The following is a 23,378-nucleotide window of genomic DNA, read 5'->3' as shown; positions in this document are numbered from 1 at the left end:
ACTTTGTGATTGTAACTTCTGCCTTTGTGATCATATTTCCTTCCTCACTCTGATCCTCTTGCTTTCCTCTGTTAGGACCTTTTTGATTATACTGGGCTCACCCAGATAACCCAGAATATTCTCCCCATCTCTAAAATCTTAATTTTTTTTTTTCAACGTTTATTTATTTTTGGGACAGAGAGAGACAGAGCATGAACGGGGGAGGGGCAGAGAGAGAGGGAGACACAGAATCGGAAACAGGCTCCAGGCTCTGAGCCATCAGCCCAGAGCCTGACGCGGGGCTGGAACTCAGGGAGCGCGAGATCGTGACCTGGTTGAAGTCGGACGCTTAACTGACTGCGCCACCCAGGCGCCCCATCTCTAAAATCTTAATCGCATCTGCAAAGTCCCTTTTGCCATATAAGGTAACATATTACCAGGTTCTGCATATCAGAATGTAAACATCTCAGGTGAATATTTTTCTGTCTACCACACTCCCTTCACAGTAACACATTCATCATAATATTCTCCTTCTCTGACGTTTTTCTTTGGCTTCCAGTTTTTGGAAACAATTGTCCGTTTTCATACATGATGGGTAGGGTGATTCTGAAATGAAAACTACCATAGTTCATGAGATTAAAGGAAGTAATTTCATACAGAACCTCTACCAGTATTGAACCAAGGGGTCAAGCCAGTGAGAAAAAGGCTCAGCTGGCAGTTGCCCACAGCACTGGTACTTATGCCCCAGTGATGGGAGTTACTTACATTTCTATTTCTTAAAGCCTTGACTTAAAGTATTAGAACAACTTGAAGTTAGAACATAATAGGAAGAAAGAAAGTGATGGAGAATATTTTCCCACTTCCAGACAATGGAGAACACAAAAGGAAATTAGGAAGGAAAAATGAAGAGGCAGAAAGCCAGACTGGAAGAAACTTTGGATGCCATCTGACAGGCCTTTTGAATGTGCACATTTGGCTGACTGCCCAGCTACACCATGTACCCTACATCTCTCTGTGCACTGCTACAGAAACAGGAAAGCATCCCTTGGAAAAAATATCCCAGGGCACCTAGTGAATAAGGGAAAGTCTGACTAAGGTCAGGAAAGAGATATTGGCCAAGAGGTACTGGAGGTTTCAGTTGTGTGGACAGGATGTTCAGACAGAAAGAAAGTTCAACCAGGTCGAACAGATGGGGCTTCTGTTTCTCAGCTGTAGACAAATGTCCTCACTGCTGAGCTTTTACCCTAAACTCACATTGACTGCTTGGCTCTGAATTATGTTGGATATTTCCTTTTTACCTCAAATTTGAGTGTTTCATAAGCCTTGCTATTTGCAAAACCATTAGGGTTTAAATAGGACACCTGACAGATCTATTATAAGCAATGTTTGAAGGAACAAGATCCATCATTTCACTGTGTGCAAGCCCAGTTAAGACATGGAAAAATTCCTCTCCAGCTAGAGCACTGGTGTGAAGGAAAGATGAAAATGTGTCATTGTTAGCTGGCTTTCTTTTATTTTTTATTTATTTATTTATTTTTTTGGTTCTTTGTATAGCGGGGCCACTTGCAGATTGGTGCCCTTGCACATAGACCATACCTATTGCCATTAGAAATTTTAATGGAACAACAATAACAGCAACTCCTCTTATTAAGGGCTTAATAGGTCAGGTACTGTGGGAAGTGCTTCAGGAACACTGTCTCTTTAACTCCCACAACAATAATGAGAATGTTCTATTCCCCTCCCCCTTATTTTGTAGGTCATCATGTAGCTGAAGGAAGTGATTTTTCCATGGCCACACAGCAGATCATATCTAAAACTCAAAACCAGGTTGTCCTACTTCCTAATTTTATCCTCTTAGCAACAATGTGTACTTCCTTTACATTTTTCTATAAAGACTTTCATCTTTATAGGCAAACTCAGAGAACTGAGTGGTATATAAAATATCTTCTCCTCAGATCACTTGATAATAAAGGCAAGATCTAATTACATTTGATTTGAATATGGCAATACCCAGAGCTTCCCACACCTTACCTTTCAAAAGTCATTTGGGTTTGTTCCACTTGAATCTCATTATTCTCTAAGATTCTTTTTTCCTTTCAGAGCAGCTTGTAGTAGATTGAACAGTGTTCCCCAACAAGACTTGTCCAAGTCCTAACCCTCAGAACCAGTAAGTGTGAACTGATTTGGAAAAAGAGTCTTCACAGAGGTATTTAAGCATTTGAAATGAGATCATCCTGGATTTCGGATGAAACTCAAATCCAGAGACTGGTGCCCTTGTAAAAGAAAGGAAGGGAGAGCTGAGACACCCAGATACAAACACACAGAGGAAAAGACCATATGAAAACACAGAAAGAGATTGGAGTTATGCTGCAGTAAACCAAGGAACACCAGGAGCCATGAGAAGCTGGAAGAGGCGAGGAAGGATCCTCCCCTAGAGCCTTTAGAGGGAGTGTTCCCCTGCTGACACCTTGACTACACGTCTTGCCTCCAGAACAATCAGAGAATACATTTCTGTTGTTTTAAGCCACTATGTTGGTAATAATTTGCTATGGCAGCCCTAAAAAACTAATACATGGATGTATTTTGATGGTGCAGACATCAAAATAGTTTGACAAACCTTACTAAGGGAAACTGTGATTTGTGACTATAACTGGGTCTTAGGAATGCAGCTTTGCACCTTAGTTTCTTACTGATGTAAGGTGAGAAATTGCAAGATATTGGAATATTTATTTTTAAAAACCTACAGGTAAATAATATAAGCAAATATGTGTATATAAATATATAAATATATGAATAAATGTATAAGTAATCTTTGTGTCACTTGTTCTATGTTTGATTGGTTTCCTATGAAAGAACAACAGGGAGACAAATTCATACAAGGAACCTATTGATATCTTGTAGATTTTTCTTTGTTCTTGATCAAAGCTAGGGATGCCCCTTGGCAATGGGTTCTGAATATTCATGGAATTATTCATGGATAATTGGCCAGTAGCTCCCATAAAAGTTAGCAATTACAGGGCTGCCTGGGTGGCTCTGTTGGTTAGGCGTCCAACTCTTGATTTTGGCTTAGGTCATGATCTCAGCGTTTGTGGGTTTGAGCCCCACATCGGGCTCTGCTGTGACAGTATGGAGCCTGCTTGGGATCCTCTCTCTCTCTCTCTCTCTCTCTCTCTCTCTCTCAGTAAATAAATAAATAATAAATAAATAAGCAAACTTAAATTTTTTAAAAAAAAAATAGCAATTACAAATGCAGAATGTGAACATGACTGGCATGTAGGCACTCCATCACTGACAATGGCAGTTGAAACTTAGGAGGTCATTACTAGTCGTAGTAGAAGTAGTAATAATGGTAACAACAAAGGTACATGTGGTGAGAAAAGACCGAGTAATCATTTTTGTTTATACAAATCTCATGGAACTCACTCATATAAGATAAAAGCTCCAAAGAAAAATAAGGCACAAGCTCTTTATCTTGATGTTTCAGTGGATATTGAGAATCTGTTTGAATTCAGAAAGGTACTGCCTTAACCAGCTAAGATCACAGATAGATTTTTCTGGATCTGCTAAAACAACTCTTAGCCTATCTCTATTAAGAAGGTGCTATTAGATCAGGTTAGAAGCAAGATGTGATGCTGATAGGCTGGCCATAGTAGCAGCCTTTCACACCTTCTGTAGTCACCCAATCGCCCACGCTTACACAGCCTGATAAATAAGATTATGGGTTACTGACACTGCCAGACACTTTCTTGGCAGAGCGACACCATGGAAAAGCTGAGGAATCACGTAAGTTCTTACAGGCTTAGCAACATTGCACACTAGCCACAGCACAGCCCCTGATCCACTCTGACACCCAGCTGCAGAGTCAGCCTTTTGTGGGGACCTCAGAGTGCTTAATGTTCTGTGGGAATCACCTCTTCTACCAACAATCAGCAATAGAACTGACAATAATAGAGAGTTACAGCTACTCACATTGTTAAAACAAATTTTCCTTTCAGCCAGGCCTGGGGGTGTTATAGGAATAACTGAATGGGACATGCTTTGGGTCTCCTAGGGTTCTTTGGCATTCTCCATAAGGAGGAGACACCTAGGGTTTCCTCTGTTGACAGGATATCAGGGAGAGGAGCAAGCAATAGAGTGGTAATGCCATTCCCATCTGGTCTCTGGATTATGGCTGAATATCCTGAGTTTAAGAGAAGATTTAACTCTGTGATCTATCTAGTCTTAAACGTGAGAATAGAGCTGTTGCAAATCTCAGGTGCTCAGGATGACAGACAAAGACAGATAGCTGGAAGTCCAGGTGGTCAGCATCATGAGATCAGATACTACATGCTATGGATTGAATTGTGTTCCCTCAAAATTCACATGTTAAAACCCTAACCCCCAATGTAATAATATTTGGAAATGGGGCCTTTGGGAAGTAATTAATTTTAGAGGAGGTCATGAGGGTGGGGCTCTCATGGTAGACTAGGTCCCTTATAATAGGAGGTACCAGAGAGTATGCTTACTCTTCCTCTCTGTGGGAAGAGGTCTGGTGAGCACACAATGAGATGCTGGCCATCTGCCAGCTCGGAAGAGAGCTCTCACCAGAACCTGACCACGCTGCACCCTAATCATGGACTTCTAGCATCCAGAGTTGTAAGAAAAGAAATCTCTATTGTCTAGTCTATGGTATTTTGTTATGGCAGCCCATGCCAGCTAATACACCATAGTGACAGTTAAAAAAAAAAATAAGTGAGCTTATTTAATTATTTTAAGTAAGTGGGCTTATAGAAGTCATTACAGGTGCAACAAGAATAGTCATCAAAATTAATTGCTTTGCTAGAAAATAAAAGATGTCTGCCTCTTTTCCCATTAAAGAACATCTGTCTTCTTCCAGTTGCCTACTAAAGTAAGCTCTCTAAAGCCCAGAGTTACCCAAAGAATTGCCCATCTCTGTCTCCATACCAAGTAAGTGACTCCAAACTATGGGCAGCCAGGTCTTCAGTACCATATGTTATATTTGGAATGACTTTTTTTCTAAGCTGAAATTCTGGAATACACAATTTGTTGCACTGAAGTAGTTTTCCCATGTCTTGCTCTATCTATCTACCTATTTATTGGGTGGTGGGAATTAAAAAAAAAATTTTTTTTAAACGTTTTTATTTATTTTTGAGACAGAGAGAGACAGAGCATGAGCAGGGGAGGGGCAGAGAGAAAGGGAGACACAGAATCCAAAGCCGAAGTCAGTTGCTCAACCAACTAAGCCACCCAGGCTCCCCTGGTGGTAGGAATTTTTTAAATGCAGAATATCTCCTCATTGCTTTATAAAGACTAACTTTCAGTAACTGTTTTCCTGACTGCCTTTCAAATCCCTCATTCCCCAATCCGGATCTGTCTTTCCACAGTCAAAACAGCATAAAACCTCAGTGACCAGGCCAAAAAAAAAAAAAAAAAATTAAAAAAAAGAGGACTGATGTCATTCAAAGACTGACATTTCAGTTTTTATTACCGGAATACCTTGAAGAATTAGATCTGATTTGCATTGATATTTGCCAACTGAATTATTAAAGGTTTTTTTCCTCTTTTCTCTTTCCTTCATCAGATTTTAACACTTTCATCAACTGCACACTAAGTCACAATTTGACAACCATGTTATTTCACAAAGCGTTCTGGGCTTTTGAATTGTTGACCAACTTGAGAAAAACACCAGATTTGATCCATAAAGTGAAAGTAGGTGACAACACATAAGAGAAATGGCAAGGGAGTTTTTATAAAGGAGTCTGCTTCTTACTAATGTTTCTTAAATGACATGGGGTAATTTTGCTGGCATGTCTTCCATAGGCAGGGCCACCCCATTTGAGTTACCTATTGAGATTTCTTTGTTTTATTAGAATCAATTGCAACCTCAGTGCACTGAGAGATCTGAAAATGAATATTCCTAAAGAAGGATAAGGATTTCAGAAATGCGTGAACATTTTAAGTGGTATGTTAGTCTCCAACATCATCAGATTGTAGATGGAAAAAGACAGAGTGGAAATTTCTGTGCAAGTTGTTAAACTTCTAAACCTCTTCATGTAAAGTGACAAAAAAGTCTAACCACAGAGTTGTGATAGTGCATTTGTATATCAAATAGCTTTTAAAATTTATTTAATTTTTTTTTTTAGAAAGAGAGAGTGCAAGCAGGGGAGAGGGGCAGAGAGTGAGGGGGAGCGAGAGAGAATCCCAAGTAGGTGCCATGCTCAGCGTCGAGCCCAACATAGGGCTCGATCCCACGACCCTGGGATTATGACCAAAGCTGAACTCAAGAGTCCAATGCTCAACCAACTGAGCCACCCAGGTACCCCTCAAATGATTTTAAACATGCACCCCATACTTACAACACACACACAGACACACACCCCCCCCCCCCACACACACGCACACACCCCAGGTCGTCAAAACATTCCTTATTGATTTATTATCACACAGAAAGAATCTCAAGTTACTCATGCTTGGTAAAAATAGCATACAGTCCTATCTCAAAAAAGGCATATTTTTAGTGTAGGAGTTCTCAAAGTTTATTGTGCATCAGAATCACCTGGAGGGCTTGTTAAGCTACAAATCACTAGGGTTAGATTTTCTGATTCATGTAGATCTGGTGTTGCGGGGGCGGGGGGGTGGGTGGTCTGATAATTTGCAGTTCTAACAAGTTCCTAGGTGATGCTGATGCTGCTGGTTTAGGGACCACAGTCTGAGAACCATTGCTTTAGACTATCTAGAGACTCTGGTTTTATTACTTATTTTCATCAAATAGAGTGCTTCATATTCTTGCAGTTAGTCCTTTCTACTATCCAAATAATAACAAAAATGACTACTGTAATTTAAAGTCAGTATTTTGCCTTGCAGAATCTACGATAACAGTCATAACAACCAGCAGTTGAATAATGCTTTATCATTAATAAATCATTTCAATATACATTATATCACTGGAGACAACATATGAATTCTGGCAGGTGAGCAAGCATTATATTTATATTTTATGGATGGAAAGCAGAGAGCTTAAACGACTTACCTAACAACCCCCCAAAAAGTAAATGGTAGAGAGCAGAGACCTGAACCAGGATTTTCTGACTCTAAATTCTGTATTCATTGTTTCCACCACTTCACTCTTTCTCTTAATTGCTTACATTTGTGGAGATACTTACACTTTTCAAACTACTTTCATATTCATGATCTCATTTGATCCCCCAAAGCAACAGCAGGAGGCGGGCAGGGCACATAATATTGTCCACATTTTGCAGATAAAGCCATTATAAAAAATGATAAGAAAAGTGGCTCCTGTCATTCAGGCAGTATTTCTTCATCTACCAGGCTACATTTTCCTGCAATATTTAGCAGCATCAGATAGGGTAGGTAAAGCATCAGATACTCTCCTTCACAAGTGATAAATATTCAATGGCTCAGTATTGTTAACACCACCCTTGCTCCTACATCATTTTTTTCCCCTGGTTTCTTGGTAGAAATACATTTGGAGAGAAGAAAGAAATGGGTGAAATTTAGGGTTACTAATTTGTAGGAAAGTGGGGAAAGTTCTTTCATTTCTACACTTTATGTATTTAGGAAAGAAGCTTTGTCTGCATACAAAGAAAGACTCTTCACCACTAGTCTAGGGCTTTTCAAAGTTTAATGTGCACACAAACCACCAGGGGATCTTGATAAAATGCAGATCCTGATTCAGTGGGTCTGGAATAGGGCCCAATATTTTACATTTCTATAAAGCTCCAATATAATGCTGATCATGGTCCAACCTTGATAGGCAAGGGTCAATCCTATTTCTCAAGACTACAGAGATTTTTATTATTCTCTGAATCATGTCTGAATTTCTGGGGTGGAACAGAGAACTTAAAATATAAAACATTGTAACAATATTTGGTGAATAGTGCATACATTGTGGGACTTACCTAGGTGTTTCCCTGTGCTAGGCTATTATACATTCCAGTATCTTCCAATTTATTTTGATCTCAAAATCCAAGATGATGCTTAACACGGGGTGCATAGACTCGCAGCAACGATATTACACCTGGGTGTTTGTTAGATAGGCAGAATTTCAGGCCCCATCCTAGTCATAGGAGAAATTGAATGAAGGGCTTTAAGGCTATGCTAAGTAGTTTGAACTTTATCCCAAAGGCATTGGAATATTTGGAAATTAGGTAGGAAAACTAACTTGACCAATTTTACATTTAGGAATAGTTTTTAGGGGGAAATGTCTAGTAGCAAGGGGTCCAACTGGAAAACTATTGAAATTCAGGTGAGAAAAATGTTGGCTTATCTATATTGTGACAATGACAATGGGGAAAGAGGAATGGATTGATAGCCAATAAGGAGGTAGAATCAAAACAATGTGTCAAATGAGTTATTGATGGGGAAAAGAAAGAGAAAGAGTCTAGGATCACTCTCAAGTTTCTGGCTTAGACAATTTGTATCTCTTACCTTTAGCATCTCTTTGAACTTGTCCTCTGACCTCTCTCCTTCTGACCACCTGGGGTAAATGCCTTGATTCTTGGGACCCAGGATTGCCAGTCTTAGCAAGGACCTAAATCAGTCAGACTCTGACACTTCGTGAGGGATCTTAGGATAGACTCTAGCTGACATTCACAGTCAAGATTCCAAAGTTAATTATACAACTTACCCTGACTTTTTCTTGGATAAGTAAGCCTTATCAAATACAATGCCAGTCCTATTGTCTGCTCTTCTATAGCAGTTTGTTTGGCTCCCAAGTAAATCAACATACACTTAACTTGATGAATTTCACCATACTAATATCTGCCCATTTCAACAATTTTATGATTACTCTGATCATTTTAATATGCTTCCCCCAACTATAATTTACTGTTTTCTTTTTGTTTTATTTTTATTGTGCAGCCTTGCTTTTACTTTCAATAGCTTAATCCTGAACACTGTAGATCTTTTTCTTTTTTTTTTTTTTCTGGTGTTATGGTATAATCATCACCCGTAACAAGAGTTTTGTAAAAAAAATAATAAGCATTGTGATTCACAAGGTATAAGTTCTATATAGCTACAGAAAATAAGGTATTTGCCATTATATAGCCAGACCCTAGGAAAACTGTCCCCAGGAGAAGAATGAAGACATCAATAAGGCATGCTAGAAAATCTTTCCCTAATAAGATATGGTCATGTCCTTTTGAAAAAAGGAACACCACAACTGGTATGTTGATGCAATGTAATGTAACACAATATGAGATATAAAATATTAAGACCAATTTTGATGAGAAAGAGCATTTAAAAAAAATCTCAATTGTTGTGTTTGAATGGATCAAGATGGGATTGAGGTTGTGTTCAAATTGCCAGTCTCCCTCCAAATTACCACTACATAAAGCTGATATATATAGATAACTAATAATTAAAATAAATAAAAATAATACCAATAATATCTGACACTGTACTAAGAACTTTACCTACATGTTCTCTTAATTCTCATAATAACTTTGGACAAATTCTATTTTTGTATCTATTAAATTGTAAAACAGACTGGAATAATGGCAACAAATATATGAAATGGCAAGAGTTTGAGAGATGTGGACTCTATTTCTGTTCTCCTAGATCCTGTGCAAAGTTTGTGGTTAAGCTACCTATCCCTTCATAACCCATGCTTCCAAAATGTCCTGGAGCATTCAAATCCAAGCTAGTCCTCCAAGAACACATCTAGGGTGGTTCATTTCTCTTCGGGAAGAGTACGCTGGGCATCTGATGACAAATCTAGGTAGGGTAAGACTGGGGTGCTGAGGTGGTGGTACAGCATTTGTCCAACACTATCAGAATGGCCAGCATATCTGATTGTAGAGATCTTCCCATGGTTTAAAGGTTGCCAGTGTCAGTTATTATGAGTCTTTCCAGTTATTATTGGAGGCCAGTGATCATGTGGTTACATTTTAGAGTCCTCATTTTCTAAATTACCCACTTGTTTTAAGGCTACTGAGAAAGAATTTGTATTTACTTGATTAGGCTATTATGGAATCACCTGCATGGGCAAAGAATTTGTTTCTTACCTAAATTTAAAACATTCACACACATAAATAACTGCTTGTATACCTGCTACACTGGGAACATGTATATACACCAGTATATACTACTTTGTATATTTAAAACCAATGCACAAGTAAGGTACTGGAAATAAAATATAGGAAGATTTCTGTTTATTTTTTCTGCTCTTTGAAAGAGAAAACAGGAATAGTTTTAAAAGTAAAAAATATATATATGCTTAAAGAAAAAACATTAGTATAAAAAAAACTAACATCATGGTTTCACATAAAGATGCTTGCCTGGATTCCTAAATGAATTATTATATATGCTCTCTTCTCTGCCTGGGATATTTTTCAGCCCCTTTTTTTCTTGGTCATGTTGTATTCACCCTTAAGGTCTCAGCATAAGCTCCCCTGAGGGGAGCTTTGCTGGCTTTGCAGATTTTGCTATATGGCCCTGTTTTATAGTCTTATTGAATGCTATAATTTTTCTTTATATTGTAAAAATGTAATTAAGTGGTTATTCATGCAATTATTAGTTTAGTGCTCTGCTTTCTTGTTGAACTATAAACTCCATTTGTGCACGGACCATGTCTATCTTTCTCTTCATTTTGTCCTTTTACAAAGTGAGCATTTTATGAATATTTTTTGCCAAAAGTACAAATTGTGAGATGGATATCAAGATTAATGTAGATATTATTCTGTGTTGATGGGTAACATACTCTAAAACTGATATACAAGTAAGATATTGAAAAGAAAACAGAAAGATTTGTTATTTATTTTTCTGCTCTTTGTAAAGGGAAAATTGTTTAAATGCAAGAAACAAATGAATACAATCAAAATAATAGGTTGAATCATTATTTTCACTTAAATTATCACTATCTGGTCAAGAGCAAAGTCACTGGTTTGATTCTTCCACATCCATATACTACCAAGATTAACTCAAAGAATCTTTTGGAAGGTCCATACAAGAAAACCCCAGAGAAAGAATTTCCTCAAACTTGAACTGTAGATATGTTCTCTGTGTGAAATATGAAATCATGCTAATTCTGGTGTGCTAACTAAAAAGAGCTGATGTTACTTGCAACATGTACTTCTAGAAATCAGCTTAAAGAAATGAGTTTAGTTAAACATTGCATAGTACTCTCAAACCCATGAGGGCAGGGTCTAAGCTACATATATTAATAATTGGTTAACCTATAATATTAGAAGACAGACAGAGCTAGAGCATTAATGGAGTTCAAGAGTATCACCAGGCAAGGATTCAAATTTGGGAATCTCTGACCAAGTGTAAACACCAACATCCAATAAGAAATGGGATTCCAGACTCCCTGCAGGTCTCTTACCGGTTTCCAGTACAAATTTTCCCACCCACCCTATCAAAAACCAAAATATTTCTTAAGCAAGATTTTTATATTCTGTATTAATGTCAAATCTGGCTTTTGGCTTGGACAAGAGAATTTTTACAGCACCTGCTAATTTGTTCTCAGCCTGAAGGACTAAGTCCTTAGTGTGGCTGAGTTTGGCGGGTATAGAAAGCTATTGAGGATGCAAAAAAAACCTTTGTAGAAACAAAATGCATAGAAACTCCTTCTGTAACCCTGGGCAACCCTGATACCACATGAGGTACAGTTGAGAAAGGGACTTCCTCTGGAATGTGAGAAGAAAGATGTAGAAACAAAGTTAAATGAAGATGGGAACAGCATTACTCACAGAAGGGAGATCAAACACTCCATAGAAAATACATGTTACGGTGCAATTGCCCTCTGGGAGTTACAGGATTTTGAAAGTCTAACTTAATTAAGGGAGAAAATAGGTCACATTTAACAACCACATACGTGGCGTATCATTTTGACTATACGGAATAACTGGAGAGAATGGAAAAATTAAGAAGTCGGAAGCATAAGAAAGGCAACCATGGAATTCATCAACCACTTTCTCATCCTTCTAAGTCAGGTATATGTTTTGATTCTGTATATATGAAAAGATTTACCATTCTTTAAACTTCCCTCTTTAAAAACACTTGCAGCATATTTGAAAAATAAATTTCAAATGTCAGAATAAAGAGAAACAAAATGGTGTGACCAAATTTAAAAAAAAAAACTAAATTGAGGCAATAAATAGTCTTCATAAAAATACACCTTTCACCCTCTTCCTTTTCTCCCCCTTATGTCATCAAATGACAGGTAATCAGGTACATGTGAACCCTGTTTGGATTCTTCCCCCTTTCATAGCTCGATGCCCCTATGGGGTCGAGCTAATTACAGGTACATTTCCTCTGCAAGGCAGTCACACTCTATACTGTTGAAGGCACAATTAATAATTGAACAAAGCTACTAGATTTTTTTTGCTCACACGGCCACGGGTTGCAGACAGTTTTACTGTCACACAGGGCAGAGCTTCTTCCTTGAGTGTCTCCAAGAAAGGTTTCATGTTACAGACTGAAAAGGATCACTGCCTGTTTCCAAATTTTGGAAAGTAGGGGAAAACCCACGTAAAACCAAAAAAATCCAACCCCCCACAAAAAAACCTAGTTTCCTTTGTAGAACAGTAAAGGAAAGTTTTCTCTACTGTTAGCAGGAATATGATTATGATCAGGTGGTTATTTAGGTCAGATGTAAAGAGATGAAAGAGTGGGCCTAGAAATTAATACTCTTTAGAAGGGAAATTGGAGTTTGCCCTTGAGTCTGTGAATGCAGCAGGGAGCTAGTTTTGCATGTGACATAAGAGAATTTGACCTACAGACAGGGCCTAGATAAAGGATTAGAGAAGAATAAGGTTCTTTCCCTTGAGATGTATTTAGGAACTTAATAGAGGATATCCCCAGAGCATCATGGGGTCATAAACTGGTGCAGAAAATCCTTGTCCTATGCCCCAAGCAATAGTCTTGAGCAACGGTCTGCAAACTTTTCTAAAGGGCCAGATAGAAAATATTTCAGGGTTTGTAAGCCCAGCCATCTTTGTTATAACTACTCAACTATCCTGTTTTTGAACAAAAGCAGCCATAGACAAGAAGAAAATGAATAAGCATAGGTGTATTTCAATAAAACTTTATGGATGCCCAAGTATGAATATTAAATTTTTGCATGTCAGAAAACAGAATTCTTCTTTTTATATTTTTCAAACATTTAATCATCTAAGACCTATTTTTAGCTCTAGGCAGTACAAAAGTGGGGCAGGCTGTATTTGGCCCACAGACTGTAGTTTGCTGATCCCCTGGCCTTACTATTGGAAATCCCTATGAGTATACCTATTTTTCAAGCTGATCTTGAAATCTCTAGGGATCTCTCAGTGTATGTAAATGCTATATTTACATGGGAAGATATGGTGTTTTGTTGACTTTTAAACACCATGGATAACCAGGTTATTCAGGATTCAAATCAGATATTCACTATCATTAAAAAGGTTACTAGAGTTAGAGATAAAGATCTAAACTGCTAGGCCCAGCATGGAAAAATCTTGAAACTCTGATTCTATCTCATTATTTTTCTGAACTCAAAGGATAAAAAAGAATACATCTTTGGGTTCTGGTCATGAATAGCATTTCTCCCCAAAGACAAAATAAAAATAAAAAATGAAAAAACCCAACTACTTCGTAGTCAGTAGTACACAAAAAAGCAATAGTCTTTTTATTAATGTAATTCATTTCTTGATTATAAGTTGAATATAATCTATCTTCCTTCCCTTCTTCTTCCTACCACTTGTTCCACAAAAAAAATAGGAGGGTATAAGTAACATATTTATATAGATATTTAAATTAATTACAAAAGGTGAGACAATAAAACAAGAGGAAAGCAAGAGAATGGTGTGTACGTGAATTTGATGCCATAAAATCCCACACAGTTTGTTTAAAATCCTCTTCATTAACATGCAATTTATATATGATTTCCTATATTCTTTTACAAATGGGCAAAATAAATTTGGCTCTAAGTTTAGTAACAGTCAATTCCATGAACTCTTAATCATTTATAAAAATTTAGGGAGTTCAATCATAGAAAACCAACCATTGCTTAGAAAAAAGGCAATAGAAATACATAAGAGGAATTTCCTCATGGGATATTTTCCAAAAGGAAAACTATGTAATAAAATGAACAATCTCTCAAAATAACATTATAGTAAATTCAATGATTTCAATTGATATCTTGTATAACATCTTTAAATATGGGCCAATAGTTTTTATACCAAATTGTCATTCAGTCAGAGTAATTCTATACCAGAAAGGACCAAATTGTCATTCAGTCAAAGCAATTCTATACCGGAAAGGAGTAGGTGGTGTGGGATTGGGGCATAAAATACTTCAATCCAGGCCGAATGTGCTCTGGATGTTTAATTTAACCCAAGGGAAAGGTGTGTGATATCCAGAGGTTCACCCTTAAGACAATCTTCCATATGCATTTTTACCATGTGAAGTATAAAATGGGTCTGAAAAGAAATGAGTTTGATCTTCCAAATAAATGCCTCATTTATTGCTCTTATATATTGTCAATAAATGACAAGTTGCATGCATTAACAATTAAGGTGGGTTTTGAGTGACGTTCCCTTAAGAAAATAGAAGCAAGCCTTTGATAAGAATAGCTGTCAAAAAAGGAGACCATTCCATACGCTAGTCCAAATTCACTTGAAAAATTAGTTTGAGACCTAACATGACATGGAGGCCTGTATTCTCAACCACAAAATACAGTTTTCAAAGATGCTTTAGGCGAACACTATCGTGGCCTTTTAGAAATACCTCAGGATAGTTGCCATGTATGTCTTGCTTTGCACAATTTTTTAGAGGTTTTCATTCCAAAATGACTTTGTTGTGAACTCTAAATACTTATATGAGGAAATTTTAAGAGAATATCAGATATAAATCAATTAAAATTGAGGACTATCTGTCAAAATAAATTACATTTTATAAGAATAATTGATCCATAGCCCCTCTTTCTGAGAAATTAAATAGCAGGCTTTATTCTACAAAGACTGTGTCATTTACAAAACCATGGCATTGCATATAAGAAAATGTGATCTGTAGAGCAGGAAAGTATGCATGCAGTGGACCCAAGTAATTTGATATAATATTTAAGTGAAGTTCAAGAAGCAGCAGAGACCGAAAATTCAGTTATGGTGATGGTGATGGTGCTGGAATGGGAGGGAAGGATGCAGAAGACATTCCTGGGAAATAATTTTTCTGACTTTGACTGAATTTGCATTAATAGGTAGGGACCCATAATGAGCTCATGCAGCTTAGTCCATGCCTGATGCCCCTCACAGAACCAGATGCCAAGGAGACGACATCAGAAGTCACTAAAAATTTTGTATTATTCCTGAAAGGTTTCTTCACAAGGTGCTACATATTAGGAAACCATAGTTAAGGTTTAGGAACCTTAGTTAAGGAAACCATAGTTAACAGCAAAACAAACAAACAAACATGCAAAGGACTAGTTAAATCTAATTCATACAAAACATTGCCCCAAGACACTCAAGCACAAAATTGGCCTACATTTTAGATATAATACTAAGTCATTTAATGCATTTAATTCTTCTGTATTTGTTGCCTTGAGGTGATGTTCTATTAAAAATGAAATAAGAAATGGTTGTAGACTTTATAGAGATGAACACATTAGCAAAGACCAGGGAGGACCCTATATAAGTCCTATTGCAATTCTATTAGTGCTTTAATAACCAGATACATGCTTGCCTTTATGATCCAATGGAATCTCAGAAGCCCAAAGATATGTTAAATAATGTGTGGTATCTTGAAGGCTAGAGGGCTGCTTACCAGTTGGTGTAAGGTGTCTCCAGGTGATCACAGGTTCAGGACGGCCATTGGCCATGCAGACCAGGGTTACATTGCTGCCCTCATTCACAGTGACATCTGAAGAGATGTTGGAGATCTTTGGTGGAACTGCAAAGACAAAAGCGAATGGACTATGTAACCATGCCAGTAAAACCCCATGTTTGAAGCACTGGTCCATGCCACTGGAAATAACAAACTTGAGCTAGATGATTTTATGACTTGAACCATTTGAATTTTTATGTTAAGAAGCCAGGAAACTTTATGACCTCTTCAGAGACTCAGCAGATGAAAAGCATGGGTCTTACTACTAGAAGAATCTCTCCACTATGACCAAGTATTGTAGGAATTTCACAGAGGAGTATAGTGAAAATGTATTATCTCTTTTTTCATTAGAATAGACTTTATTTGGGGCGCCTGGGTGGCGCAGTCGGTTAAGCGTCCGACTTCAGCCAGGTCACGATCTCGCGGTCCTTGAGTTTGAGCCCCGCGTCAGGCTCTGGGCTGATGGCTCGGAGCCTGGAGCCTGTTTCTGATTCTGTGTCTCCCTCTCTCTCTGCCCCTCCCCCATTCGTGCTCTGTCTCTCTCTGTCCCAAAAATAAATAAACATTGAAAAAAAATTTAAAAAAAGAATAGACTTTATTTAATTATTAGTGTGCACATTTTTACCATATTAATAATTTTTTCTTATCACTGAATGGTGCCTGCCTACATTTATTTCCTTATGTATATCAAATGAATATAGTGCATTCTTACCTCCAAATGTCAGGAAAAGGAAAAGTGTTATTTAGTATGAGTTGCATAGTTGTGTTATTAGGATATGGCAACACCTGTTTACTTACAATCTAGCCACATGAGGAAACCATCATTTAATCACAATAGAAAGTGTCTAAATATCACCTTGGTATGTGAACAGGCTAGATAATGCACATTAGAGCCTAAAAACTGAATTAATAAGGCCTGTGTCACAGATGCTACAAAAAATAATATTACCCCTAATACTTTCACCACCACTATTACTAACAATTTAATAATAGGTAACTTTAAGCATTTACTATATGTAAGGCTCTATGTAGAGTACTTTTCAAGTGTTATATTGGTAACTCATTATAATAAAGAAATGATATCCTATGAGCATTTTATTTACAGGTGAGAAACTGAAATATAGATGGAGCCAGGTGAGAAGCAGAAAACAGATTTGAATCTAAGAAGACTCCAGGGCCCACACTCTTAAGCAATACTTGAATGAAACTTCAACTTCACAATCCAGGCTACCAGATGGCTGAAAATGACGGAAATTACTTTTTGGTGGTGTGAGAAATGAGTCCCCGAGGGCTAGCTGTACTGCCGTCTGACTTCCTTCATTAGTGTTCAGGGCGGCAACATTAGATCTCATATTGGTAGGCTTAAGTGGAAAGTGAATTACTCACAAATTTCATCACAGAGGTTATGCACTGATTCCAAATAGCAGAGTTTATGGTTTGACTGTGATTTTCCTTTTTTTTTTTTTTTTTTTTTTTTACTCTTAGTTGCTTATGTAGTCCCTGAGAAAGTATGTGTCAGAGGGAGGGAGGAGAACAAGACAGCATTAAGGAGTTCAATAATAAAAGAATCTTATTTTCTCTCTCTTCCTGCCCTGTGGTGACATAACAGTAACATTTTCTGCCTGTAGAGACTGCTGTCTGACAACCATGTGATTGCTGCAGATCTCTTTTAGGAGACACTGATGGGACTTGGGCAACTGACCAGGTCACAGTGCCACAAGGAGGAAGTGGGAGGAGGACTCATGACCTTAGCATTTCTCCCACAATGGCATCTTACAGGGCTTCTGGGTAGAAACCAGTAATTCTAAAGCAAACCCAATGGCAGAAATGGAATGTAGTTGATTCCCATTATTTAGCAGTATGTATTTATAGGATTTCTGTTTCTCTTTTATCTACTGGGGTTAATGGATCTTTCTCTCGTATTCACACATTGACTTGCAATATACCTTCCCAGACTTTTACAATGAGGACCTAAAAGGTTATACCCAGTTTTTAAGGAAGAAGATGAGGCACAGAGAGAAATAATGACTTGTCAAGGGCAATCCCATCAAGAAATATGGCTGGACTTAGAACTTGGGGCTCCTGAATGTCCAATTGTTCTGTTGTTTAATATTTATAGTTTTTAATTCCCAGCTGAATAAGCCAGTGTTCTGAACATTTTCAGAAAAAGTACAATGAACTATAAATCAATGATGGCGTTCAAGAATACAATTTAGACATCCTAGGAATCTTCCTCTACAATCTAAAATCTGCAACAGGAAGCTATGTAATAATTATATGAGCTCATATTACTCAATTTGTGGTTAATTCTGAATTGCAAGACAGGCCACAGAATAGAAAGAAGAAATACAAATGTGTTTTCATAAGAAAAATGTAGAGGGGGAGACTTTATATTCCTAATATAAAAACATGCAAATTTACAAAACAGAAAAGATCTCCAGTGGTCAGGTTCCCAGAGAATTATTACCTATGATAAAATTTACTCATAATTTTCTCTCATTTTGTAAGAGGAATATATATCCAAGGACTTTGCTTTTTTATGGCATCTAGGATCCCCTGTTTCTTTTAACTAAGGGCAATATGTTCAGGTCCTAGATCTCAGAAACTGGAGACTCAGAAAGTGTTTGTGTTCAATAGTCAGAAATGTAATCACGTTGACATTGAATTTCACCTTCCTCGGGGTCACTACCAATGGGTTTCACTCTATTGCTTATCTTCCACTTCTTTGTACATTGTACCAGCTTCTTCCCATAGCATTTATATCTGATGTAGTCATTTGTTCCAGAAATAAATACCTCCCTAAATTCTATGTTACCATCTTACTTTCAAACTCTCTGTCTCCAAATATCTTGAAAGAATTGTTCTACATTACATCTTCATCTCCCATTCACACTTCAACCTATGGTGCAATCTGGATTCTTTCCTTAACCTCCAAAAAAACTGCTCTCAGGAAGCTCACCAATTTGAACCATGGAGTTTCTAGGTCCTATGAAACAATTTTGTTATTATCTTATTTTTCTCAGGAGTATTTGATTTTGTTGACCATAACTACCTTTTTCCATTCTTTTATTTTCTAAGATGCCAGATTCAACTGTTTTTCATCTTACCTCTCTGGCCAACATTTCCAGTTTAGCTTTTGGACTTACTTTGTCCTGTTCCTTAAATATCTGTGTTTCTAACGTTTGATCACTGTTCTCTTCCATCATATAACTCACTGTGAATGATCTTATCTATTGTCTAAGTTCAGAAGCTAAGGCCATAGTATGTGTGACTCCCAAATCAGTATCTGCAGCTCAGATTTTTCTCATGACTTTTACACTTACGTTCCAATGGACCATTCTAAATTGTCATCAAATACATCACAGATACTCAAGATTCAACATACTCAGAACCAAAATTATCATCTTCCTTCCTACGTGACACTTGTAGTCTTGTTCACTATCTCAGGGAATGGTGTCATCATGCAAAGAGTTGCCCAAACAAAAAAAGCGTTATCTTCCTTGACTGCTCTCTTTCCTTTACTACCCCCATATAAAAAGGATCCTGAGTTCTGTGACTTATGCCTTTTAAATCTCTCTCAGATTCACTATTATTCCCAATCCCTATTCCCAGAGCCATAAACTTTTTTTTTTTGGTTAGATTCTGCAAGAGCATTATAACGAATTTCTTTGCCTCTAGCCTTCCTTTCCTCAGGCTCACTGTCATTCATTCATCACACTGAAATAAGTTTTTTTTTCATAAATTGCAAATGTGAGTATAATATTCTCTGATTAATCTCATTAACCTCAAGATAAATCCAAACTTCCTAACATGAATTCACAAGCCATGGTTGGCCCCCAGTTAGCTCTCTAGACTTATGTATTACCCCCTTTTCATTGTATCATCCAGTCAGATCAAATAATTTTGGTTCCTAGAATATACTATGCTTATTTACCCCAAGGCATTTAACATTCTATTTTTTCTACATGGAATATTCTTCTTCCAGCCCTTCATGAGGTCAGCCCCTTTCTTCCTTCAGGTTTCAAGTTGTCATCCTGTTTTCTCGCTTTTTCCAGGAAGACTATTCTGTCATTTACCACCCCATTCCTACCCCTACCCCACTCCTGACTTATTGCGTGAGGCATCCCTCCTATGTCCTCCCATTGTGCCCTATATTTCTCTACCATGGCCCTGAATCGTCATTGCTGGATTACTTACCTGTACCTGTCACTAAACTGAAAGACGCAGATGAGAAGTCCTTGGTTTTCCTGACCAGTGAATTGTATAGACCATGGCACTTAGAACATGGTAGGTACTCACAGGGTGTTTGAAAAAAGAAATTAATGAAAATCCCTGCCTGCCCCCAAACTTTTCTGAGCTCAAGTAAGTCATCTCATTGAATTTTTATCAGAAAGCATCAACCTTTTATTTTGAGCCAGTAAAATACAGCTTTTATCAGTATTTCTTTAGCTACCCCTCTAATGACCTTGTTCACTATCAACTTTTTTGACTCTTAATTAAAAAACAAAACCATGGGGCACAGAAACATTTGTGTATGTTAGGAACATAGGAAGTGAGATAAACTTGGTGTCCAGCTTCTTGAATTATAGATGTATTCAGGGTTTAACTTCTTTTTTTCTTTTCTACGAGGAATCATTCATATATATTTGTATGGATGTATATAAATTTTTTTTCTAATGTTTATTTATTTTTGAGACAGAGACAGAGCATGAACAGGGGAGGGTCAGAGAGAGAGAGACACAGAATCTTAAAAAGGCTCCAGGCTCTGAGCTGTCAGTACAGAGCCCGATGCGGGGCTTGAACTCACAGACCTCGAGATCATGACCTGAGCCAAAGTCGGACGCTTAACCGACTGAGCCACCCAGGCGCCCCTGTGTGGATATATATAAATACATATAACTTTTTTTAGTTTAATGGTTTAATAGTTCCTTTCTAGTTTCCCATAGCCATTCATGCAGTCTGCATTTACACCATTACTGATAATATAAGATTAAAGCAGCAATGCAAGGTCTTTATTCTATTACCTCCTAACATCTTTATGAAGATCCTGGGAAGTAAAATGTATTGTCTTTTTATCGCCATTTCATAGATGCAGACACCGGGGACAAAATGGGTAAAACTCACACAGCTAAGTAATTATAGAGTTAGGATCAAAACCTAAGGTTTATAGATTTCCTAAACTTAAGTCTTCTTCTAGATCATATTCACTTTCCAATAGTGGTTCCAAATAGTATTTTTTGCTCTATTTTAATTCTCAGAACAACTGTAGGAAATACTGTTTAACAAGATAATCTTATTTTCACTGGTAAACATAAGTTGTTTATTTATCAAAACCACTGTAATATTGATTTATGCTCATGGGCCTTCACATATTCTGCGTAGTTATTTTATTTTCTTCTGGAGTATTCCCTAACTTTTTTTTTTTTTGGAGAGAGAGAAAGCAGGGGAGGGGCAGAGGGAAAGAGAGAGAGGGAATCTTAAACAGGGTCCATGCACAAAGTGGGGCTGGATCCCACAACCATGAGATCATGACCTGAGCCAAGATCAAGAGTCGGACGTTCAACTGACTGACTCACGCATCACCCCCAACAATATTTATTCATAGGATATTAGTGTCTTTTATTATATTTTCCTAAATGTAATGTCATGAACCATTTATTTGATATTTTCAACCTATTCGGTTTCAGGGATCTAATTTGTCTGGATTATTTTGTTTTCTTACTGATTAATGACAGCCTGTATACCTTAGGGAAATGATCTTTTGTTGTCATATTGTTTGCAGTTTCCACAATTCATTCTTAACTTCTTAATTTTATGAACATTTTTGTCTTGTAAAAGGTTTAAATTTCTTTGGTGAGCTTTTTTTTTTATGATTTCTACTAGTGTTTTTGCGCATAGACGTTTCTTTCTTAACATAAAATCAGTTAAATACTTCTGTCTATTTGTTATTTCTCTTTCAATGGTTTATTTCTTTTTTTATTGCACTCTTTAAATCATCTGGAGTTGATTTATGGTGTGAGCTTTAACTAGGTTTTTTAATCCTCCGTGGTTTTTTAGTCAATTTCAGCAATACCTCTGGTTAAATTATATAAAATGTATACATTGTTTTGGCTTTCAGAATTAGCCTACATGTGCTACCAAGCTGGCAAGAGCAATATTTCTGGGAAATATATAAATATAAACCTACTTATAATGCCAAGAAATTTTATGAAAGTGCATTAAAATATGCCATTAATCTTTTGGACACCACACTATTATTATGTGTTGCTAGTTCCAAAATTAATTGTTTATTAGACAAACACCTCCTAAAATGTTGAGTAAAAAACATAATTTAGATACCCTGCTTTCAGGACACTAGTGAAATTCATAATTCAAAGGAATTTTCAAGGTTTCCACTGCAAAAATTAAATAAATAAATAAATATGCCACACCTAATAGTTGTAACTTTAAATCTGAATTATTAAATAGGTGATATTCTTTCACTGAAATCTATGTAAATTCTGTGTTAAAGAAATGTACATTTTTTCCATGCACTGAAAATTAAGTGACAGTTTCTAAAATAATACCAACATCTAGGTACACTTGTACACACGGATTCCTTCAGCTGTGCAATGAAACAGTATTAAGTAGGATTATGACACAGTCAATCTGCCTCTGCCACTCATGATTTTATTGCCCTTCCTCATTCTTCTTGTAATTTCCTTACCCACTTTACCATATCTCCAGGGCTCCAGGGTCTGCCTTGGCTTTTGTGAACCAAGACATGCCTGTACATAATTTGTACAATTCTCTAGGTTCCAATCCATCCCTTCTCCTCTTTTGTGTAAGTCTCACATCTCTTATGTTTGGTCCAACGTGGAAATGAAGGCAAAGTCAGGGACATAGTGGAGTGGACATATATCATGTGATCTGCCAAAATCCATGCCCTCTTCTGTCTGGAAAGACAACCCTGGTATTCTTTTGCAGAAAACACCTCCCACCAACTCCCATTGGTTTGTTGGGACTGTCAGTCAAGTGACCTATTCTCCTTTGGCCAAGGAGTGGGCATGTGACCAAAGCTGGGCCACTATAGACTCTCCCTCCCTGGAACTTGGTTTTTATAAGGAATGATTCAAGAGAGGTTGAAACTGATTCAACTTATGGTAGACTGTGTTAATGTCCCCAATTCTCAATCTTTCCTGTATCCAAATCTTTTGCCATGCCTATCCCCTCCTTCAGTGGGTAGCAGACACTTTTCCATCCCTGGACCGTGCTGCTTGTTTTGGCCAAGGATACAAGCATATGGAATACAAGCAGAGTCTTGAGAAGTGTTGGCACGATTGGACTCACTTGGTCTTGTGCCTCTGCCATTTGCATGAGAAGAATGTACCCATCTGAGCCTGGTGGCCCTAGGAGAAGGAGGATGAGAGATGGCAAATGGGATTGCCAAATAAAATACAGGGCATCCTGTTAAATATGGATTTTATATAAACAGCAGATACTTTTTTAGTATAATTGTTCCAAACATTGCATGGGACATACTTATACTAACAATTATTTGTTATGTAAACTACAAATGTAACTGGGCATCCTATATTTTT

The 23,378-nt window shown here is 37.3% G+C and overlaps 1 protein-coding gene across 2 annotated transcripts in view; it reads right to left on the bottom strand.

Annotated features, from left to right (window-relative positions):
• Positions 1-23,378, bottom strand: part of LSAMP (limbic system associated membrane protein) — a 665,273-nt gene that overhangs the window by 214,786 nt on the left and 427,109 nt on the right. For both annotated transcript variants that reach the window (XM_047876541.1, XM_047876542.1), the window contains exon 3: positions 15,739-15,864. In XM_047876541.1, coding sequence (XP_047732497.1) covers positions 15,739-15,864 — 126 coding nt within the window. The remainder of the gene's footprint in view (positions 1-15,738; positions 15,865-23,378) is intronic.

Source organism: Prionailurus viverrinus, chromosome C2, assembly GCF_022837055.1.
Source record: "Prionailurus viverrinus isolate Anna chromosome C2, UM_Priviv_1.0, whole genome shotgun sequence".
NCBI classification, from domain to species: Eukaryota; Metazoa; Chordata; class Mammalia; order Carnivora; family Felidae; genus Prionailurus; species Prionailurus viverrinus.
Note: the sequence above shows the minus strand (reverse complement) of the source record. Positions and strands in the feature narration are given on the sequence as shown.